Consider the following 21,171-nt stretch of genomic DNA (forward strand, 5'->3'; position numbering starts at 1 on the left):
CGAGTGTAGTGTTCCTATCAAAGAATAACCTTGTAAAAATAAGATAAAAACATGACAAACCACTGAGGTGTATAATAGAAAGGATCATCCAACAAAATATCCTGTTTGGGACATATTTTATATAAATAATAATTAAAAAATATTCATTGGAAAAAAGAAAACCTAAATGGAAATCAAAAATCCCCAACAGGTGAGCGGTGGATCTCAAAGCTTCGGTCAGTCTGTCCTCAAACCAAGCACTTTCCCTTTCTTCCAGCTCTGTACAGCATGCAGTTTTTTATGTTGGTGGTAGTAGAGTACTATCATAATTATTCTCATTATAGATTTAAATATAGAATTATTCATAACTTCTGTTATCGTTTTTTTCCTCTTTAATTTTTTTTTTTTTTTTTTTTAACACATCGTGTCTTAAAAACTGCCGTTAGGGTTCTGTAAAAACAAAGGAGGTCAAAGAAACCGAAGGTGGGGTGGAGGGGGGGTACATGGGTGATGGAGCTTGTCATGTCCGATGCAACACTTGACCTTCCTAAGAGGATGACGGGGTGGAGAGGGGAAATGACTAGATGACAGGATTGGATGACGAGTTGAAAGGAGCCAAAATATGGGGGAAAAAAACATCATCTTCACAGCCAGTGCCTCAGTCTCAGAGCAAAAAGAACATTTCATGCGCTCGTCCTCCTCCCCGTCACTCATACCGCATCTTCAAAAGACTCTGCAGGCCAGTGGTCCAAGGAGGTACGGGGGGCATTAACGTCAGCAGGTTTCTCCCACAACTTTGAGGACTCCAGACACAGAAGGACGGGGACAGACCAACCTGAGAGGGTATTACACATATATTTCAGCTTCATATCATAAAAGCAAGTATCCTTTAGTTTAAAAGTATCACAGAATTACATCAAGGAAAAGTACTAATTGGTGATGTTCACAATGACGGAATCAGCCACAGGATGAGAAAGAGCAGGATCAACATCCCACAGTCTACTTTATCTCATCCAGGGTGAGTCATCGCCTGAACAAATTAATACGCAGCATCTCCTCTGCACTGCACTCATGACAAACAGCGTCACACACTGTGACTGCTTCGTATGTGCAAGAGATTGAAAGAGCAAGCTGTGGGTGGTAACTGGAAACAGGGAGAGGATGGCAAACCTGTTAAATTGCAGCATGAATCTACCCCGCTCCTTCGCCTGAATGACGGCATCTGACAAACCCATGAAGGATACGGTCGAGATAAATCCTAACGCAGAATAGAAAACTGACGGCTCAAAACCAGACCAGGCCATATCTAGTTTTCGTGACTGTAAAAGGAAGCTGCCTGGTGAGTCAGAGCACTGCCGTCTGAATATCAACACAGCCTCTCTCTCCTCCCCGATTACCTCTTCTACTCTCCCCCCTTCACTAATACTCGGCTCTACGTCCGTCTGTCCATCTTTCCATCTCTTCTCCTCAGATGTTGTTTACCTTAATCTTTCCCTCCCCCTTCTGTATAGAAGGTGAGTTTTTGTGAACAGTCTGCACACTAACCAGGTGGGTTGTTGCCGAGGGGATGAGGGGATCATTGCTGTTTGCAGGTGGAGAGCTTGCGGATCTTGCTGGCTGTGGAGACTCCTTTACGTGAGGGGTTGGATGAAGAGGAGGATCGACGTTCGGCTTTGGCCTTGCTGTTCAGAGACCCTCCCTCTGTCCCGTTCACACAAACGGGCTTGGCTACAGCTGGACTGTGGTCTTCGTGCCCCTGATCCAGATCCTCTTCAGCCACTTGTCCTAAAGACACGCACACATTAGGCTCAAAACAAATACATGACAGTTTCACACAAGTGTTGACTTGACTGCAGCTTCAAGCGTGAGGTAGTAGCACGTAACGTAGTGTGTACGCTGAGAGTGATTTCACGGATGGAAACTACAACAGAACTGCTGCTGTAAAACTGTACACATGTTTTCTTTTATGAGGGGACCTTTAAAAAGTTCATTTGTCAGCAGCACCAGCAAAATGTCAGGTCACCTACAACAACAGGGAATCACTGGAAATAACTTACATTTTCTCCAAAACTGCAACAACAAGTGAAATGACCTTCACTCACTCTCACTCAAAAATAAAAGTACTCCAGAAAACATGAAAGGCAGCGAGGTGTAGTTACTGCTTATGGATACATCAGGTTGTACTGCCGTTTAATTTGCCATGAACTCTTATTTAATTCATATGAAGCATCCTATGAAAGTGAGCATGTGTGGGAGTGAACCCTGGAAAACCATTCATACTCCCACACCAAAACCATTTCAACGGGACTATTTATAGATCACTTCATACACAGTCTGCAGCTCTGTTTGGTTTTTATGTGGGGCACCACTTCTAGATACCCGACACCGACTACTGCATTTATTATTAGCCACTGTTGCCTAGCAACGGATAAAGGCTCTGAATTCTGGGGGGAAAAGATAAAGGAAGAGTTGAGGAATGATTTCAGTAGGTGGGTTTAAGAATGGGGACATCATCTTTCTACATACATGGAGCTGTCGGCCTACATGCACCAGAAAAACAACATTACAACAATAGAGATGAGATCCAAGTTGTTAGAAAGTCAAGATGCAATAAGGAATAGGAATACCCAGAATTATTCATAGACAAATCATTATCATGGACTTTCGTTGTTGTCTCTGTTGTTCCGTGCTTTCATTGTGTCTACATTATCTTTATTATTTACTAAGCTATACCACAAACTGCTCCTGTGGGGATGTTTTTTAAGTCCATGTACAGTTATAATGCAAGTACTTAAATCACCATCATTCTTTGATCATGTTGAAATTGTTCTACTAATGCAGCTTGTGTCAACTGAAAAAGACACGGGCAGGATGGATATGACAAGACAAAATACCTTCCATCAGAAAATGTAATAACAATGTCAGGCTGAAGGAAATTAAATGGTAATTCCGTCCATTTTTTATTATCACGCTACATAAGAGAAATTTCTGGTTTTATTTACCTCATTATGATTTAAGTAAGTCGAGGAAATGACAGTTTCATTTACTGTGACGCTGGACAGGAAAGTATATAAGTATACGAGTAATATGCAGCCCTATACAAAAACAAAATCAATATTTGATCATGTTGAATTATGTGGTCATCTTGATTGGAACTCGGATGACACAGAATCCAATGGCTCAAGTTATTTTCAACCACAAATAAAAAAATAAAATTAAAATAAAGCCAAATATCATTGGAGGAAGAACTACTGAAAGAGAGTAAGCAGTGTAACCTTGGCATTCATATAAACAGAACCATTCCTGTTTCAGTTGATGGAAGTCTAAAATGTTAACCACATAGTGATTTGGCATCAGGCACATTACGATACAGCAATGTGTTTTTGCATTTCTAAGAAGGACGTTTGAGGGCTTTCATACAAGAGGTGGAAGAATGAGACCACAGACCGTTTAGTAAATATCTCTCCGTCGTGACTTTGAGAAGATGAGAACTCTCTCATACAGTAAGACGTTACATATACATGTTTAATACTAAGATCAGAGCTGACACTTACCTGGCACTGTGAAGTCCTGAGTGTATATTATCTCATCCTCTCCATCATAGAGCTCGTCATCGTCCTCCTCTGTGTAGCCGTGCAGATCCTCCAGGTAGGGCACCACCGTCATACTCCGCCAAGGGTCCCTGCTCTCCGCGCTGGCAGGGATGGGCACGGGGGGCTCAGATGGAGGGTGTTTTTTACGCACCCAGCTAGAGAATTCAGACAGGGAGACAATCGACATGTTAATGACCGATCAGACGTGATATTTGTTTTCTTACTGTATGTCAGGGGTCACCATGAATGCAAAATCACTTACTTGTGTTGCCGGATGTTCTGTATGGAAAACCTCTTCGCAGGGTCGTACTCAAGCATTCCTGAAAAACAAACATTACAAAGATCAATTGAATCTCAACAATCCTGAAAATGTCCTCCACTCCACTCATCCATCTGTCAGGTGTTTAACATAAACTAGTGGGAGGCTGCAGCAGTGGGGGGCGAGCCAAAACCTGACAATTCAGAAACTCATTCAAGGAACATTAATTAACGCACATAATAATCTCATTCCTCACTGTGTGTCAAGGAATCCCACAAAGCTTAAGGAGTCAATGACGTACGCTGAAGGAAACCTCAATATGAGTAGCATAACATCTGTACCAATGTAATGAAGATTTTGTCCCCTAATTATCATAATGTGGGCTGAATCTGTGGGAATAGCAGAATGTCAATGTGATGCAGTGCCTATCCAGACCTAATAATGTAATTGTCTCCCAGCAGGCAGTGAGGGCCGGTGTGCAGAGTGCTGATAGTAGTGCTGTGCCTGCTGAAGGACACCTTTTGTGGCACTGGGCTTATTTTAGACCATGTAATTATGGACCGCCTATCTCCCAGGTGCTGCGTCATCACACACAGACGTCACACGCTCACACAAATGGGGGATGGAAGCTCTGTGGGTTAGAATGGCACCAGAATGTGGCAGTTCTTTTTTTCCCCAATTCACAGTTAAGACATCGTTCAAAATCCCTCCATGTGACAAGTAAAATAAAAATATAAGACAAACAACAAGCTGGAATAAGAGGCATTCTTCATTCTTTCATGAGTTGGTGCAAATGATAACCTCCCAACCATTCTTTTTTAATTTTACATCCATCCGTTCAGGCCATTATCCGTTTCATGATAAGAGACTTGGCTTGGATTGCAGCATTCTAGTCGGGAAAAGCAACGTCTGACTGGGAAATGTTTAGTATTCTGCTGCTGGCTGCAGATCGATGGAAACTACGTTAACAACTGGAGGGATTCCTACAGTTTGGAGGAAGCCTCCATGCTGACAAGTCTCAGTGACTTTCTGTGTCACAGCACCACCTAGTGGACGCACACAAAAAAGATCAGCGCAAATCGGTGGACTCTTTTCTTTGATTTATTACTGCCCTCACTACATACCTGACCAATTACATCTCTTTTTCTGAAATGCAACACAAACTTTTATTTTGTAATAATCGAAAACAGACCAAGCGCTCCCCATTTAAATAAATGCGTGACACCATCTACTGCTATGGCAAAAATACGACACTCAGTGGATTTAATCCTTCGCTGAGCTATGAATCATCCACTTCAGCATGAGTATGTAACCACGGCAACACCCTGGTGAGAAAGATGTGGCCTTATGATGAAAACTCACCTTGCAGCAGGTCCGACAGAAGGGGTCCACACTCCTCGGGAATAGTGTAGTCGCCTTTTCCAATGTTCTCAAATAGCTTATAGATGTTGTCCCCCTCAAACGGATACAGACTCGTTGTAAGGTTGTATCTGAACGGAAGGAAGCACACACTGTAAGTCAATCGTACACTGGGATACTGTTATTGGTAGTAGAGGCTCTGACTACTCACAGTGTTACTCCAGCAGACCAAATGTCCACTTTAAACCCTGAAAAGGTGTCCAGTCCATTGGCAATCTCTGGAGGCTGGAAGGCCGGAGAGCCCTGACTGGTGCGACATGTGTCATCCTCTGCAAATGGGTGAAGGGCCTGAAAAATATAGTGAATAAGATAAGTAAGGATTTGGTTTAGTCTTTCTATGTCTATAACCACAAATGTGACTTATATAAAAAGTCATCCCCTGTACAGCTGTCATGAACGGGGAAATTAGCTATGGAAAGCACCACTGTTTTTGTACCAGCCTTATCTATATTGCCAGGTTTATTTCTACTGCAATTTCAAGTGACTATTACTAACAGAAACATGTTCCATGTGTTGATAATCCTAATAAATACACATGCTGCAGTGGGGACAAAGTAATCAGGATACAATGCTGCCTGGCTGCCATCTTGACAAAGCACTCTGGGATGCGTTCACTATGAGAAGTGTTCTTGCATAGCAGTTGTAACTTGTGATAAGCCATTTCCAATTTGCCGAGTTACAGAGCAGCACATTGTTGGGTCCAAACTACTTCCATACTCCAGCGGGGCGTGTGCACCTTAATCTATCTGCAGCTTGTTCTCCGGGGGAGTGCGTGCACTGCATTCTTGACCAGACGCAGCTATTCTTGCTATGTGCCAACGCATGCTAGACATATTTTTGGAATCGATGATCCAACAATAATTCTCAAACAACAGAATGCTGAAACCCACGCTCACCTCTGCTACTCCCAGGTCGGAGATTTTAAGTGCCCCGTCTGTGGTCAGCAGCAGATTCCCTGGTTTAATGTCTTTGTGAACTATTCCCTGGCTGTGCAAATATTCAAGGCCATCTAAGAGTTGGCAAAAGTACCTGAAACAAGAAACAGATACAATTAAAAGAGCAACGGAAGTACTCCACACTAAAAGTTGTAAAAACAAAAAAACAATTGGTGTATCAAACAATTCATCACTGTGGTCAACATTAATCACTTAGCTCTTTAGTGTCAGTGGCTTTCCAGCAGTGACAACACATTCACACAAGCTATGGTCAGTTATTTTAACAGTAGAGGCCCTGCAGTCTTGATCTAAACTTAGGCGTGGACTGCAGAGAGGCTTAATCTAAATATAGCAGAGAGGCTGAAAGAAAGTGGGAGAGGGGGAGCAGAAAGGGGAGAGGAACATTTACCCGTGAGCTTGAAATACTGGAAACCTTTTTTCTGGGACGCTGTCCAGCATTTCTTGCATCCCACAAACGCAATACTCCATCACCATATACGTAGGTCAGGAGTCAAGGGGATTTGCCAAATTAAACAAACAGGTCCTTTAATAAAGTGAGCCCATTGTAAAGCTAATAGGTAACAACAGAGAAATATTTAGGCATAGATTTTAATGTTGTCGTTTGTTACAATTATTTCTAACATCTAAAATCATTAAATATCAAAAATACACTCATTTACAGAAAAAAAGGATATATTTTCTGCTTCTCTTCATTGTAGAGCACATCCACCAACTGAATCACATTCTTGTGTTGGAGTCTTCTTAGCAGCTGAATCTCCCTAGAAACACAAGAACAAATACATTCAAAAGATTAACCAAGCAATTATACATATAATCTAATACTGGCCCTGCTGGGAAAACAGGACAAAGGCCAGGTACCATGCATCAGTACAACCACACACATTAGGTATGAACAATCCAAGCACCAGGAGATTATTGGTGTAATTACTGGCATTTCTAATGAGCGGTTGAGCAGGGGTGAGAAATGTTGGCAAATCAAATCATTTCATGATACATTAGTTGCCGTTGCGTGGCCCCTAATATAACAATTAACTAAGCTTGTATATCTATTAAATTAAAAAGTGTAAAAACAAACATGAGTCAGTCTACCAATAGATATATATATTCATAGACAACAAAATTGTAAGAATAAATAGTGTAAGACATGATATTGCCTGAGAGCAGCACCAGCCAATTACACTGGTCTTCTAAAGACAGGTAACCTGACAGTTAACTCACAGAGAGTTTAAATCACCACCATGGCAATCCACCCAGAACAGAGAGCTGAGTGATGGATTTGGATAGAAGGAGCACAAAGTACAAACCACAGACGTATTACACACATTCACAGAGAGGACAGACTAAGGTTATGCTTAACAATAAGAGACGGGGATCTTGGGATGAGAATTAAGGCCAATCCAATTTCTTACTTTCACCCTCGGAAAAGAGTTAGAATGGGTAGTGGTTGAAATCTTCGCTTATGAAATGGGACAACCCTTTGTGACCCCGATAAGTCACAAGCAGTCATCGACAGACTTGACAAGCTACTTTATGACCGAATAGCAGGGCTCTGTTGGCTAACAAACCGGGCTCCGGTGCAGAAACTCGCTGCTGGAGTTAAATATCAGGCATCACATGCCATCAATGGGGGGAAATGCAAAGGAAATATATATACAAATATTAGCCTTAAAACAATGCTCTAAAATTAGCTGTGGGCATACTAGCGATTTTTTCTATATCACAAGAATTGCGACCCCTTGCCCTTCTGCATGAACAAAATGAAGGGAAGACCCAGTCAATGTTAAGTTCCTTCTTCCTCAGGAGATCATGAAATCAAAAATGTTTGCTATCACAGAAGATGGAGCTGGTTAAATTAACTTCCCTGCACACCACCCCAGCTGCTTTGCTGACATTACGATGGACTTGCAGCAGAGTTCTCTCTTTACTTTTCATCATTATTGCCTATAGTGTGGAGAAATCATAATACAACCTATGTCAAAGACATCACAGTCACTGACAAAAGTTAAACCGGTTATAAATTGTTTGTCTCTGAATATATTTAGAACTGCTGAAGATTACAACTCTCGATTCTTGTTGAAATAGATTTCCTCCACCCCTCCTGGGTTTTGCAATGACAAGCAAAGGCTATAAAGGGACTGCGTCTGTGCCAATAAGAAATAAAGCCCCTACAGTGCTGGAGCATCATCGGTTCCTTTTATACTGTTGACACAATCTCAAAACAAACACTTTGGAGCGTTTCTGTCCCTCAACACTCTGCAGTTTAGATGCTGTGTCAGTCCTCTGCTTTATACACAGCCTTACTACTGACTAATGGATATTCTGGGCCTAGTCAGCTTTAAGCTTGCACACAGACACACACCAGCAGTTACTGCTGCATCACTGCACTGATAAAAAGAAAAAGACTTGTGAAGAAATCCGATTAAAATATGGTAAGGCAAAAGAGCCGTTAGCTAATAGCTTTATATAGCAATAAAGATATTCAGGATTTTACAAGGGCAGAGTTGGAACATACAGTCTCACTATATGCAGGCCACATCTTACTCTATATGTCTGGCTCTTCCTCCAGTTCTAATCCTCTTAAGTGAATTTAAATTAACAGTGAATTAATGCCCTGGCGTCAAAATAAAATGTCTTCTGTGTCACACTCACATTTAAAGACCTGTATCACAGCAAACTTCCCTCCTCTCCTGTCCTCTCTTAGGGAGGATATTGCTCATCCATCTCCAATTTGCAGAGTTTATAGAGCATCACATTGTTGGGCCTCTGTGTTAAATACTTCCACACTCGAGGATCGTGGCCGATGTGTTTTTAACTGTAGCTTGCTATGCGGGGGAATAAATGAGAGATAGTCCAGAGTGAGTGCTATGAAAGCAGTCGTTGTGCTCTTTTCCACATATATTTAAAGCTTCATATTCATCAGGTGTCACATGAGCACACCGGTGTGGCCAGCAACCTCAAGGCAGGTAGGGGCTGCTACTAGCCAGTTGGCCAGTATTTGACCACCTGAATGCCCCCCTCCTTGAATGGGACTACCGCTGTCTTAGTGGGTTCAGTGACAGACTGAAAAGCAGCACCTTCTAGTTGGAGGCTATCCTCTGGAAAGCAAAGCTCATATATTTGTTTATACATTGAATTGTCAAAGTTGCAATTCACAAAAATTCTGAAATCTTTAAAAAAAATATGGTATGTCATGAATAGTATGATTTTAGGCAAACATTTTTATCTCTGCTATTCAGCTGCCGGCAAGCGCGTATGACATGTAGCAAACCAAGCTGCGTCTGCATCGCTGCTCGTTTCCATAAAACAAATCATTAAAGAGAGGCGGTGCTGCCACTAAGGCGCAGTGACTGCTGCAGTCCATCTGCAGTCTGAGTTCAAATGTGTGCCTTATGTGTTCAAGGCCCAAAGGCTGCAGAGAGAAACAATATCAGAACTCAGTGATACGGCAGCTACTCTGGAACATAGAGGCAACAACTGATCAGAATCTGCATCTACACCATGCTGGTCCAGAGTGTCTAGATCAAGCTGTGTGTGTGTGTCCATGTCCGCCCCTGTCATTCAAACAAGGGCATGGCATTTTTGGGGTCTTGCTGCAGAAACAGGAGCGGCATTGCTCAAATCAATGCCAGTATGAGCATGCCCATTGCCATGGAAACCCTGTAAAAGCAGGAAGTGTTTGGCAGACAGGAATGCTAAACAGAGATTGAATAGGTGGCTGGGGGCTACTACTACATCCACACGCAGACAGGCCTTCACAGACTCAAGGATCCAGCTTCCTCAGGCCTTCAAAACGTAAGGCCTCTATCAAGTGAGACAGATGTAGGAAAAGAAAACGCATAGGAAAAATTGTTTCACAGATCGAGGAACACTGCTGAGTGACACAACCATGTAGTTTAAAAATATAGCCAGGATAAAACACCTTTGAAAACAAGAAAATCAAGAACAAAGCACCCAACTAAACGACTTGTCGCCCAGAAATATTTGGGATGAATTCAGGATGATACAACAAACAGTATTTGATACCATTATATGGCAACAGTACCAGATTTTTTATATTTAAGTGCTGTCCATCTGCAAGACAGAGTATCCACCCTATTACCTATTTTAGGGAAGAATCTTATTGAGATACATATCTCTTTTACAAGTGAGCCCTATTAAATTGTTTATTTTTGTATTTCTAGTTTTTTTTTTATTTTTAATCACTAATCTCATACATCTGAACATTTGATCCCCCCCCCCCCCCCCCCTTTTCTTTACAAACAGGCTCAATCTGTCAGGTACCATGGGGACGATGACTTAACAGTAATTTTCAAGGCCAGGTCTTAGAATGTACCACTCCAGAACATTAATATAGTTGGTTTAAGTTATCAAAAAGGTGTAGCGTTGACTCTCCCACTCTCACTTCGCGTGCAAACCGCATTAGGTTTTCCTCCAGGATTTCTCTCCGCTTTACCCTCAAGCTTAAATTCTGGCAAACACTAACCAAGCTGTCATGTGAGATTTTTTCAACACTACCATTCACAGTGTCTACCATCTCAGCCCTGCAGCGCCATTCGAAGAGGTCATTGACTTCTTAGTGGCCGTCTCCCAAGGACTTTTTAATATCTGACCTTACCGTGTGTCTTGAAAGTGTTCTTCTATGCTTCTCTTTACATAACATTCAAAATATGCATGTAAACTTCTTTTGTGTTTATGATGTTTTTTGACTGTCCTAAAAACAGGACATCTTACAGCTCTTCTCTCTCTCTTTGTGAACTCATTTTGACAGTTTTCTAAAGCTTCCTCTATAATTAGCACAGGCCCGCAGCGAAAGGTTGGACTAATATTTAATAAACTGCTGTGTGATTAAAACTTCTAATACTCATCAGGAAACAGGGGATGCAGAAAAAAAGTTTGAATATGTAGACAGCCAAATCGCAGAGGTATTAAGACAGAAATGGCATTGATATGCATTTTCTGGCAACCAACATGACTGTCTAGGTTTAGTATAGAAATGACTTGTTTTACATGTTGATTATAGCTTCTTGAGTTGGATTGATTTAAAAGAAGCTCTTTGGTTGCACTGACTATATTGATGTGAAAACATACCCACTTATTGAGAGACATGTGGTTAAGGTGACATGGCTGTTTTGTATTAAAATCCGAGCTGTTTTAACCAAGTTTCTCTTATTCCTTTGACCCAATAACTTTATTTCTTCTAATTTCATGCGAGTTTAAAAAAACTGGGTTGTCGCAAAAAGTTGACCCATTTACTAAAATGCATGTAAACTCACTGAATGAAGAGGAGGTAGTCCCTTCTAAATCTGGAATGGTTCTGATTTTCACAGTCCTGCTCGGCTTATGACTGTGGTATGTTAAAGTACTAACTCAGCTATACATTTGGGTGTGTAAAGACTGTGCTTGTTGTCGTCACATAAGGTTTGTATTTAGCCATTCACAAATGACCTAATTTGTATCATTGGTACTGAACATCAATATGTTTGAGTACTGACTGAATGACATCTGTTGTAATGAAGGTTGAAAATGTGTTTTGATTAAAATCATTATTTTGTTCATGTAATTATTATTCAAGCAACATTTTTGAAACATAACCTTTTTTGGCCTCTACTGACTGAAGATCTCAAAATCATACAGAGACGCATTAGTGTAATTAGGATGTGCTGAGTGCAACATCACTGTTGGATGTGGAACAGGTGAAAGAGGACACTTCTGACCAAACCAGATGGTGATGCTGGTCAAGACGTTCAAAAGGCATGACGCCTTCAACAAGAGGCCAGAGAAGAAATGTTATAGAAATTATTTTAACTGTCAATTATCAGCAGGATGATTCAAATTAATAGGATAACTGTATCCCTAACTGAAAAGACCCTCCGACTTAGCATATATAGACCACACTGCTCAGGTGAGGAGTCAATGACATTGGTGTTGTGATTTAAACTGTTAGGATGTAAAGCAAAGAGGGAAATAATGGGTCAAAGAAAGCAGGTTAACAAAACCAAAAAACACTCACTTTTTCACATTGGCTTCTCCATTGGGAATCCTCCTCAGCTTCTTCTTCTTCAGTATTTTGACAGCCCTGCGACAAAGTGTCTCTGAGTCCAGCATCTCTTTCACTTTCCCATAAGATCCCTCCCCTAGCAGATCCCCCATCAAGTACTTTCCGATCAGCTTTGCCCTCTTCCTCCGTGGCTGGTAGATCACCTCCGTAGAGTCAATGCGATGAATGAAAGTATCCATCTCCATCAGTTCATTTTCATTTAGATAGTCAAGATGAGGCAGCTCGCCGGTACTCATGACTAATAGTTCAGCAGCCACAACTTAAGCCTTCTGTGCAAAAATGTTTGCAAATAGTTATGATTGTTGCTGGAGAGTAATCCACTGGTAACCTTTCAGCACTGAACCGAATATATTAATTCCACAAGATGGAATACAGATTAATTACAAAATACTGAACATGGGAGAGAGAATAATCAGGCCTGAGAGTTGAGGGAGGAGGTGGGGGATCAATCTAAATTTGTAAACATTAGGACCCTTTTCTCTCAAGAGGTGCAAACAGGCGTGAAGCGTCCAGTGCCAAATTAGTGCTCTATACTGTGCATGTTGTACTACATCTGCGAGTAAATATTGTGATTCTGAAATGAAATTTTTCTCTGCTCAACTATGAATTTAATACCATACAGCCTAAGGTAGAGGCAACCAGTCCTGCTTCGTGGCCATGCAGCACAGCATTTCTGTCAAAGGTCCATGCTCCAAAGCAGGTTTCATACACAGGTGTGTACAGCTGGACTGGCACTGGTCACTGATCTACAGCCAAACGCATGCATCAGGATCTGCCCGGCTCCTGGAGGTCGACTGAGCCATCGGATGCTCAACTGTCCTCAGGTGTCCTCCATGTCGCCACGGTTCCTACTGCCGAGGGCCTGAAAACAAGGATCACGTAAAGAAAACGTATGATTGCTTTCGCTCGCTTCTGAACTAGTTAGCAGTCGAACAATCTGTCCGACATCAACACTTGACCGGTTAATCTGACTGGTTACAAGTCGAGTTTCACATCACACAGGAACGGGCAGTGTATTAAAGTACACATTTAGCATCCTACCGTTACCGAACACAGTGTATGAGTTATAATCGGCACTGAAGTTGCTCAGATGAAATAATTAAAGCCTTAGCTAGCCGACAGGCTAACATAGCACGTCTGCTTGAATGAACTAACGTTAGCGTGCCAGTAAACATTGTCACTTAGTTGATCGATAAACACACCTTTAGCAACCATTGCAGGTTTCACCCAGAAGACTGCTTGGAAAAGAAGCGACAAGTAATGCAATGTAGGTTCTAACGGTGGGCAACTGGGGAGGGCAACCAAAACATCGTCACGCAACTGTAGCTAACGTTATGGAGCGCCAGCTAGCAATAGCCAACTTTGCCTGGCGTTAGTCAACATTAGCGTTAGCCAACTTCACATCATATGCCGGCGGAGCATCTGTACTGCGTTAACGTTACGTTCCCCAAACAGCCAAATCAACATCAGGTCTGATATCCGAACAAGCCCCGACACCGGAGAAACAACCCCCAAACATCCAGCTAACGCAAGCTAGCCGGAGTCGCGTTAGCTAGCACACCGCTCCGATTCCTATGTAAAATGCTAGCTAGGTACCAAGCGTACTAACGTTATTAACTGCTGCTGCCGTGTCTCACCTATATCAATGGGAATCTGGTTGCCGTCGCAGGTTTTCTCCCGCTCTTGCGTGTTCGTCCTGGGTGACGCTAGTTTCCAGTCGGGTCGACCAGTTTACCAGGTAACACTCCGGACTCTTCCTGCTACTCTGTCTACTCGGCGGTCGCCATCTTGTTTACCTCCCGACTCGCACTGACAGCCGCACGTTACTGCGTCAAATCAAAGTTTCTTCCTCCTCCCGCACTCCGAGGAGGGACGAGAAGAATGTCACCGCGGCCGACAACGAGCCGTTCAAATAGAACGCTATATCAGCCCTTTACACGTAGAAGACACATCCCGCTGGTGTTTCTGGGCATTTACGACATCAGTCCGAGTCCACTCACACAGCAGCGGTGCTTCCACACGGAGGTTATTTTCATCAACACTGATATCAAGCGAATATGCTTTTATTCGAGGTGGTATCGTTCCTTTCTTCCCTTCATGATCACTCCACTTATGTTCAGTAGCTGACGCCCTATTCAATTCATCGATTCACTGGAAAATTATTGGCCAAAACTTTAATAATCATTTATTTCCCAGACAGAAAAAAAACGCCCAACGTTCCCTGGTTCTGGCACAAATTAAATGTGAGGATTTGCTTTTCTTTTTTCTTATAAAATAGTTAATTCATTATATTTTAGATTTTTGATTGAGTTTTAGACAAAACAAAGTTTTATTTTATGATATTTTATAAACCAAATGATTAACAGATACAATAACCTTAGCTGCACCCTTGTATTCAATTTAAAACGTCACCATGCCACCTACCAACCAAAGCCTCCATTTACCTTCTAATACGACTTAAATTACATTTGATTGAGGCGGTGGCCAACACCAGTGGCTCTTGCTTAGCTGGGGTATCAGTTATATTTATCCCATGTAACCCTCCCTGGGGAATGGCAAACTTCAGGTCTGATTTCACTTATCTGTCACCCTCCTCCTCCTCCTCCTCCTCACCACTGGCTGCTTGGGTCAACTCCACTCAATGACTGACCGCTGCCCAGACAGAAATGAATACTGCTGGCAGGTATCAACGTGAGTGATAGATTTCTGCACAGAGGTGTTCCATAAACTAAAAGGTGAGTTTATCCTAGCCCCTACTTAATTGCTCATAAATACTAAGTGCTAAAAAACAGATGAGTACGGTAGCTATTAAAGACATCTGCGGAAACTCCACATTTCAGTAAGTGGACTTTTTTTTTATTGTGAACATTGAAGCATATAACGACAGGCATCAGAGATCAGTTATAGCGCAGTGAAGGAAATCACCCAATGTAAAGATTTTACAGAAGATTGTGCACTAATACAGAGCTGTGTTATAACATTCGTAAAGTAAGGTCTAGTCGAGCTCTGAAAGGGAACAAAATGCTAAACGGAAGAGTGAAATCATTCTGGAAGTCAGGTGATGTAAGTCTATATATTTGAAGTTGTTACAGTATTAAATTAAAATGGTCCAAAACAGGTGAACTATTATTTTTAAAAAAACATTTCAGATGCTTTTTTTTAACCCAAATAAAACTTCAAACATATTGGATGATCTACAGATTTTTCTACTTGTCACACTTCAAATTTTAAAATGTCTGAAACTGTCCATTTCACAACCACATGGAGATGTACAAGATATACAAGAACAAGTATAAACAAAAACAGTCTTCTACATCAGTAATATGGTCTCCGTGGATTGTTCTGTGGAAAAAAAGAAAAAAGAATCAGCACCACAGTAAATGAAGAACAACGTTTCAACGACATTTAATGCAAATTAACAGAATCTTGTTAAAACAAACAATATGAAACTGAAGTTACCAGTGGGTTTGGCCTGAAGCGGTAAGCAAGCATCATCCTCTTTCTAAAAGCATCATACTCATCGTCATTTTTTGAGAGCTCAGCTGGACGGTCAACTCCAAACCCTGCCCCGTTCATAGCGGTAGTTCCCCTAAAGAGAGACACTCAAAATCAGTTTCTCTGTTCATGTATGTCCACAATATATTAGTGTTACTTTTTCACAGAAGATATTTTTAACGTGTCATGGTAAGAAAAACCACAGGTGTAAATAATTAAATGAATGACTGGCTGGCTGAATTGCATTTAGCTGCTTTGGTTCCAGGGTCCTGGTGCCGCACATGTCGGCTCAAAAGAAGAAGATGAATGCTCACTTGTTGACGGGAGCCTTGATGCCCTGTCCGTCGCTGCCCAGGCCGTCGCCTTCCTTCCAGCCCATCTTCATAAGCATTCGGAAACCAAGGTTCTCCACCGTCAACTTAAACTCTTTGTATTCCGAGTAGTCTGGGTCCCGGCCCTCCTGTCAAGTCAAGAAGGATAAAGTTGAGCATTCATGCCATACAAACTGAGGTGGTGCACCATATCACCGTCTCCAATACCAAAAACTAAAGGAGGCTGGGGCGACTATTGAATACTTGTTTAGCAGAGGTGAGTCAAGCTCTTCTATTATTTAGTTGATTTTAAAAAATGATCACTGCCTGTCATCCGAGTCTGTCATCACCAGAAAGGCTTTTCGGTTTTATTCTCATTTGTTGTTGTAATCGGGCAAAAAGGCTGTCTGTGTTGCTCTGCTGGCTGCTGCCCCAGTGCCCCTGACCTGGATAAGCAGCTTGAAACCAGAGGCATGGATGGATGATTACAATCCTGTTTACAGACTTTTTCAACTGACCCTGGCCCTATTTAATTGTGTATGACCTTCCTGTGGAGACATTTAATGCTAGTAGCTAGCACAAATTTCATAAGTACTCTGAAGAGATAAAACAAATACTTATATTAGAACAAATTAATTCAGAGACAAACCTTAAGTGCCTTGAAGGTCTCCATGAACTTGTCCAGCTCCTCAGGTGGCAGGAAGTCACCAATAAAATGTTTCCCTTTACCCATATCCGTCAACGATTCTGCCCACTCTGGAAAAGTACAGACAAGTGGTTTTTGTACACTTTACCATGGTATAAACTGATTATCAAGCACTGCCAGCTGCTACTGTTGGAGACTTACCACGGGTCTTCTCCATTTCCATCTTTCGGAGACGATGTTCCCAAGTGCCTGCCATCTGGTCCACTTCTTCATCACTGTCGTATTCATGTTGGTGGTCTCTCATGGCCTTCTCCCACATCACCTGCATCTCCGCCATCGCACGCTTGTGCTTCATGATCATGTCAAACATCTCTTGCATCTGTGGGGTGAGAAAACGTCACACAAACACAGATGAAATTAAAAACAAATGGTGAAGAAAATATGTTGTGGGTGGGTGGAGATTAGTCCAATTAAAAACGCAGCTCTCATAAACAGTTAGTTGCACTTTCTTACCTCTTGCTGTTCTTTGAGTTGTTTCTTCTGATCCTCAGATAGTTCCGTCACGCCGACCAGACCGAGAGGCTTCCCTTTCTTGTAACCAAGACCTCTGAGCTCCTGGGCTGAAACGGATGTTACCACAAATTTACAAATCGACAAATTAATTATTATAAAAATAGGAAATTAAAATGTGGTTTCCAAAACACATATTTACAGCATGTAAAAAGCAAGCTCATGTACCGGTGAGACATGGTGTGTTGGGGTCTGGAACATTAATCTCTGGAGGAACGATGATGGGAGGAATGGGCAACTCGACTTTGTCATCTTCCGAGCCCCATCTACTCTTTCTCTTTCGTTTGACAGGCGGAGTTTCTGCCTCCTGAATGTGGGGTAGGGGAGCAGGGTTCAGGGGTGGAGGGATGCCTAATATTGGCGGGGCAGCTGGTCGCTGAAGGTCAGTCCTCGTTTCTGCTGCTGGAGATGAAGAGCTCTGGGATGCTGCAGCACGATACTCTCGTACTTTTTCTTTGTAGAACCGGTGGGCTGGACTTTGGGGGTCATATAAAAAACTGAGGGAGGGACAGAAGATATTTTGTGTGAAAACAGGCTTAAAACACAGTGAAAAGACCACACATACGGTGACACATAAACGGTGTCTGACCTGAAGGCAGGGTTGTCTCGGTTTCGCTCAGCAGCGATGGCTTCCACCTCGGGGCCACCCTCCACCACAAACCTGGCCAGCTTCTCAGCCACCTGCTGGGTTTCCGCGTCCACTGGGGGGGAGACTTTAAGCAGCCTATCAGTATCACTGGGACTCAATTCACACCCTACTACTGTACCGTACTCAACTGGCACTCACACACCACCAGTCTAGAGCCAATAGGGGATAAGAAGAGGAAGGAGGAGCAAGGGGGACAGGGGTGGTGAATGGGGAACTGTATAGATGTGAGGCTTTCACTGTAACACATAAATACCATGTACAAACCAAGAGGGTCGCCACCACATTCACTATGCCTACAATGTGAAAATTGTATCTGCATATATAATGCTGTGCACACTTTAAGACGAGAAAATGTACTCAATCTTTACATTCTTAATACAATTCAATTAGGACAATATACGGGTGAGCAATGTGGATATAGTGCACACCACAATTTATGGGCTAAGCACAGTATTCCATTTGTAGCTTTCAAAGTTCAATCCAAAAACAGGGCTCAGAGTAAAAGCACTGACTTTGATGTGAATGCATGTGATTAAGGCTAGTAGAATGCATCATAATCTCCATGGATGCCCCTGTGAAGCAATGCTGTGATAACTGGTAATTAAACTGCCTATGCTATATTGACATATACAGTATTTCTGAAAGGACAGTAAACGGAGTCAAAAGACGTAATGTGAGAAGAGGGAATCTTACCATTATTTGATGTACTTTCAGATCTTTGCATATTCCTTCTCAAAATGGCAACTCTGTTTTTGTAGTAGAGAAACTCCATGCTGCTCTTATCATATAAAAATCTGAAAGGCAAGGATAACATCTGTAATCAAGTTCATTTGAAAATACCGTAAAAACATCTGGATGAGCTACGCTGTCCTTCAAACGTACGAGAAAACAGGATTGTCCTTGTAGTCCTCTTTGGCCTTTCTCTCCAGCTCAGCTCCTCCCTCCGCCACAAAAGATGCCATCTTGTGGATAATGAGTCTGGTGTCTGAGTCCTCTGGGGGAAAGACTTTAAGCAGGCTATGAGTACATTTACTCTAAAGGGCACCTATAACAAAATGCCAGTCACAAGGCACTGGAGAATGCAGAAGATGCACTTAAATATCCAAGTCGTGTAGATTTCCAGAGATACATTGAAAATCACAGGCCTTGAATTACCTTTCATCTCTAAGAATCTGGAGTAATCAGTCTCGTCTTCATCGTCTTCATCATCTGGAGAACAAAAGACGCTCGGCCTCTGTCCGAGGACAGGATTCTTCTTGGAGTGTGAGTAGTTCTTAAACTGACTAAGCATGCTACTGACTCCAAGGCCAGGCCGCTTGCCAACAAGAATGCTCTTTTTCTGCAGTGCATTTCCTCCTGGTGATGAAACGGAGGTTGTGGGAGCTTTGTCATCACTGGTGGAACCTAGAGAGCAACAAGGTTAGGGCTAGTATTTGCATTTCTGTTGTAAAAATCCACTATACAACATCACATTAACACATGATTTGTGATAAGGATATGACAAAAACAATAACTGTAACCTTTTGGTCAAAACTGTGCAGATTAAAGTACTAACCAGACCCATTGTTGGGTTTGTCCTTCTGCATCCTTATGAACTGCTGTAAGAAGCTTCCGTCATTTACAAACTTGTTTGAGGAGGGTCCTTGAAGACAGGGATAACTATTGGGATAAGAATGGATGACATAGGTTTACATATTGTTAGAATGTAAGGTCAATGTTGGTGCCAAAGAAAACATACACACATAACAATACCAACTGGCAGCACCTCTCAGACATTTACACTGTACTTAAAAACTAAAATGATTTCCATATGTTGAGAGATGTCTAATGTTGTGCCACATTAGAGTTTACATAAGTATTTCAAGACCTTGGAGGCAGGGGTTTGCTCGGGGTTTGCACAGTCATTTTCGCTTGCTCTGCCAATCTGGCCTCAATCTCCTTCTTCTTCTGAGCTATCAGCTTCTCTTGACGGAGAATATTCATGTTCATCTTGTTTTTCTGGGGCTGGATAGGCTTGGACTTCCATCCTCCTCGCCCTAATACAAGAAATAAAAAAGGAAAATGCAATATATCACAATAATAAGCATGTTATACAGCTGTGGAGCTGGCAGTTAGTAAAAGTAACAGGGACATTTCTGATATGTATACTATGAAATCTGGCCCAAAGAAGGTTGAAGGTTTATTTGTTGTCATTCTACAACACAGGGTTTGCAATCAAGTTGTACAGCAACGTTAGTTCCTTTATGATACACGAGAAATAAAAGCCTACTGTTTATGTATGTTTGAGTTTATTTTCTATTGTATTGATGCATACAAGGGGGTAAACGAGGGTTCAACTTCTTCAGTCAGTCAGATACACATGGTCAGTTACATGTATGTGTAATATCCTCACTTTGCATTGCAGACTAGCGCGAAAGAAAGCAAAACTTTAAAAGGCTTTAATAAGAAAGAGGCGGAAAGGCGTCATTCACGTCATTCAGTTAAACGTGGATATTACCGTTAGACGCACAGAGACTCGGGGTCTGCTGTGTTACGTGCATTCAATGCAACTTGTCTTATTTGATAACTAACCGACCCTGTTTATCTTACCCCAAAGCTAGCTGACGTTGTGCTGTAGAGCAAGCGAGTGCTCCTTCACATAACAGCTAACGGCTAACCTGGCTAACTTACGGGTTTACTACGAGCAGTTGCTACGTATTTAGCGTTAGCATCGCAGTCAGATTCACAGTAAACGTGTACCTGCATCGCTGTGCTCCATGGCTGTGGCTGGAAGGGAAATCTGCTTCGAAAACGACGCTCACGGAACACAACAAGGCCTTTCGATGCTACTGTAATAGCTGGTTTGTGAGCCGAGTCCCCCGGCAAACACGAGAACAACACTTCCGGTCTGTGTTTGTCCAGAATAAAAGCGTAATCTTTAAACTAAAGGACCTCCTGTATTTTCTATGATGACAGCCCCGAACGAACATTGTGAAAATAAAACTGCATACTGTACAGTTTCCCTGCAATACTCGGTACAATACTTCTAAATGATACTCGGTACACGTGTACAATGCGATCGAGGTCATAGCCCTCCGATAGCCGTTGTCTTTGGAGAGGTTATGGTATATTGTTGACATGTTTAGTGGTTTTGTATTGAACTCAACAATTTAGAGAGACGTTTGAAATATTCTGTCATCGTGTAGGCTTTGTAAACACAGCTGTGCAGCACATACTTCCCAATAAAATGTAATTAA

At 42.1% G+C, this 21,171-nt stretch overlaps 2 protein-coding genes across 2 annotated transcripts; both read right to left on the minus strand.

Annotated features, from left to right (window-relative positions):
• Nucleotides 1–99: 99 nt before the first annotated feature.
• On the minus strand, nt 100–14,078 carry stk11 (serine/threonine kinase 11). Its single transcript, XM_084007157.1, has 11 exons — nt 13,902–14,078; nt 12,217–13,126; nt 6,881–6,964; nt 6,595–6,684; nt 6,147–6,279; nt 5,402–5,538; nt 5,194–5,321; nt 3,835–3,892; nt 3,534–3,727; nt 1,525–1,764; nt 100–814 (listed from the first exon to the last, which is right to left on the minus strand). Exons 2-10 carry the CDS (start codon nt 12,498–12,500, stop codon nt 1,556–1,558), a joined length of 1,317 nt encoding a protein of 438 aa, XP_083863283.1. The 5' UTR covers nt 12,501–13,126; nt 13,902–14,078; the 3' UTR covers nt 100–814; nt 1,525–1,555.
• Nucleotides 14,079–15,096: 1,018 nt separating this feature from the next.
• Nucleotides 15,097–20,827, minus strand: sugp1 (SURP and G patch domain containing 1). Its single transcript, XM_084007154.1, has 14 exons — nt 20,675–20,827; nt 19,803–19,971; nt 19,491–19,594; nt 19,091–19,339; nt 18,818–18,941; nt 18,629–18,729; nt 17,876–17,999; nt 17,455–17,783; nt 17,230–17,336; nt 16,918–17,095; nt 16,720–16,826; nt 16,074–16,219; nt 15,724–15,853; nt 15,097–15,606 (listed from the first exon to the last, which is right to left on the minus strand). Exons 1-14 carry the CDS (start codon nt 20,691–20,693, stop codon nt 15,580–15,582), a joined length of 1,914 nt encoding a protein of 637 aa, XP_083863280.1. The 5' UTR covers nt 20,694–20,827; the 3' UTR covers nt 15,097–15,579.
• Nucleotides 20,828–21,171: the final 344 nt, after the last annotated feature.

Source organism: Eutrigla gurnardus (genome assembly GCF_963514095.1).
Source record: "Eutrigla gurnardus genome assembly, chromosome: 4".
Lineage (NCBI taxonomy): Eukaryota > Metazoa > Chordata > Actinopteri > Perciformes > Triglidae > Eutrigla > Eutrigla gurnardus.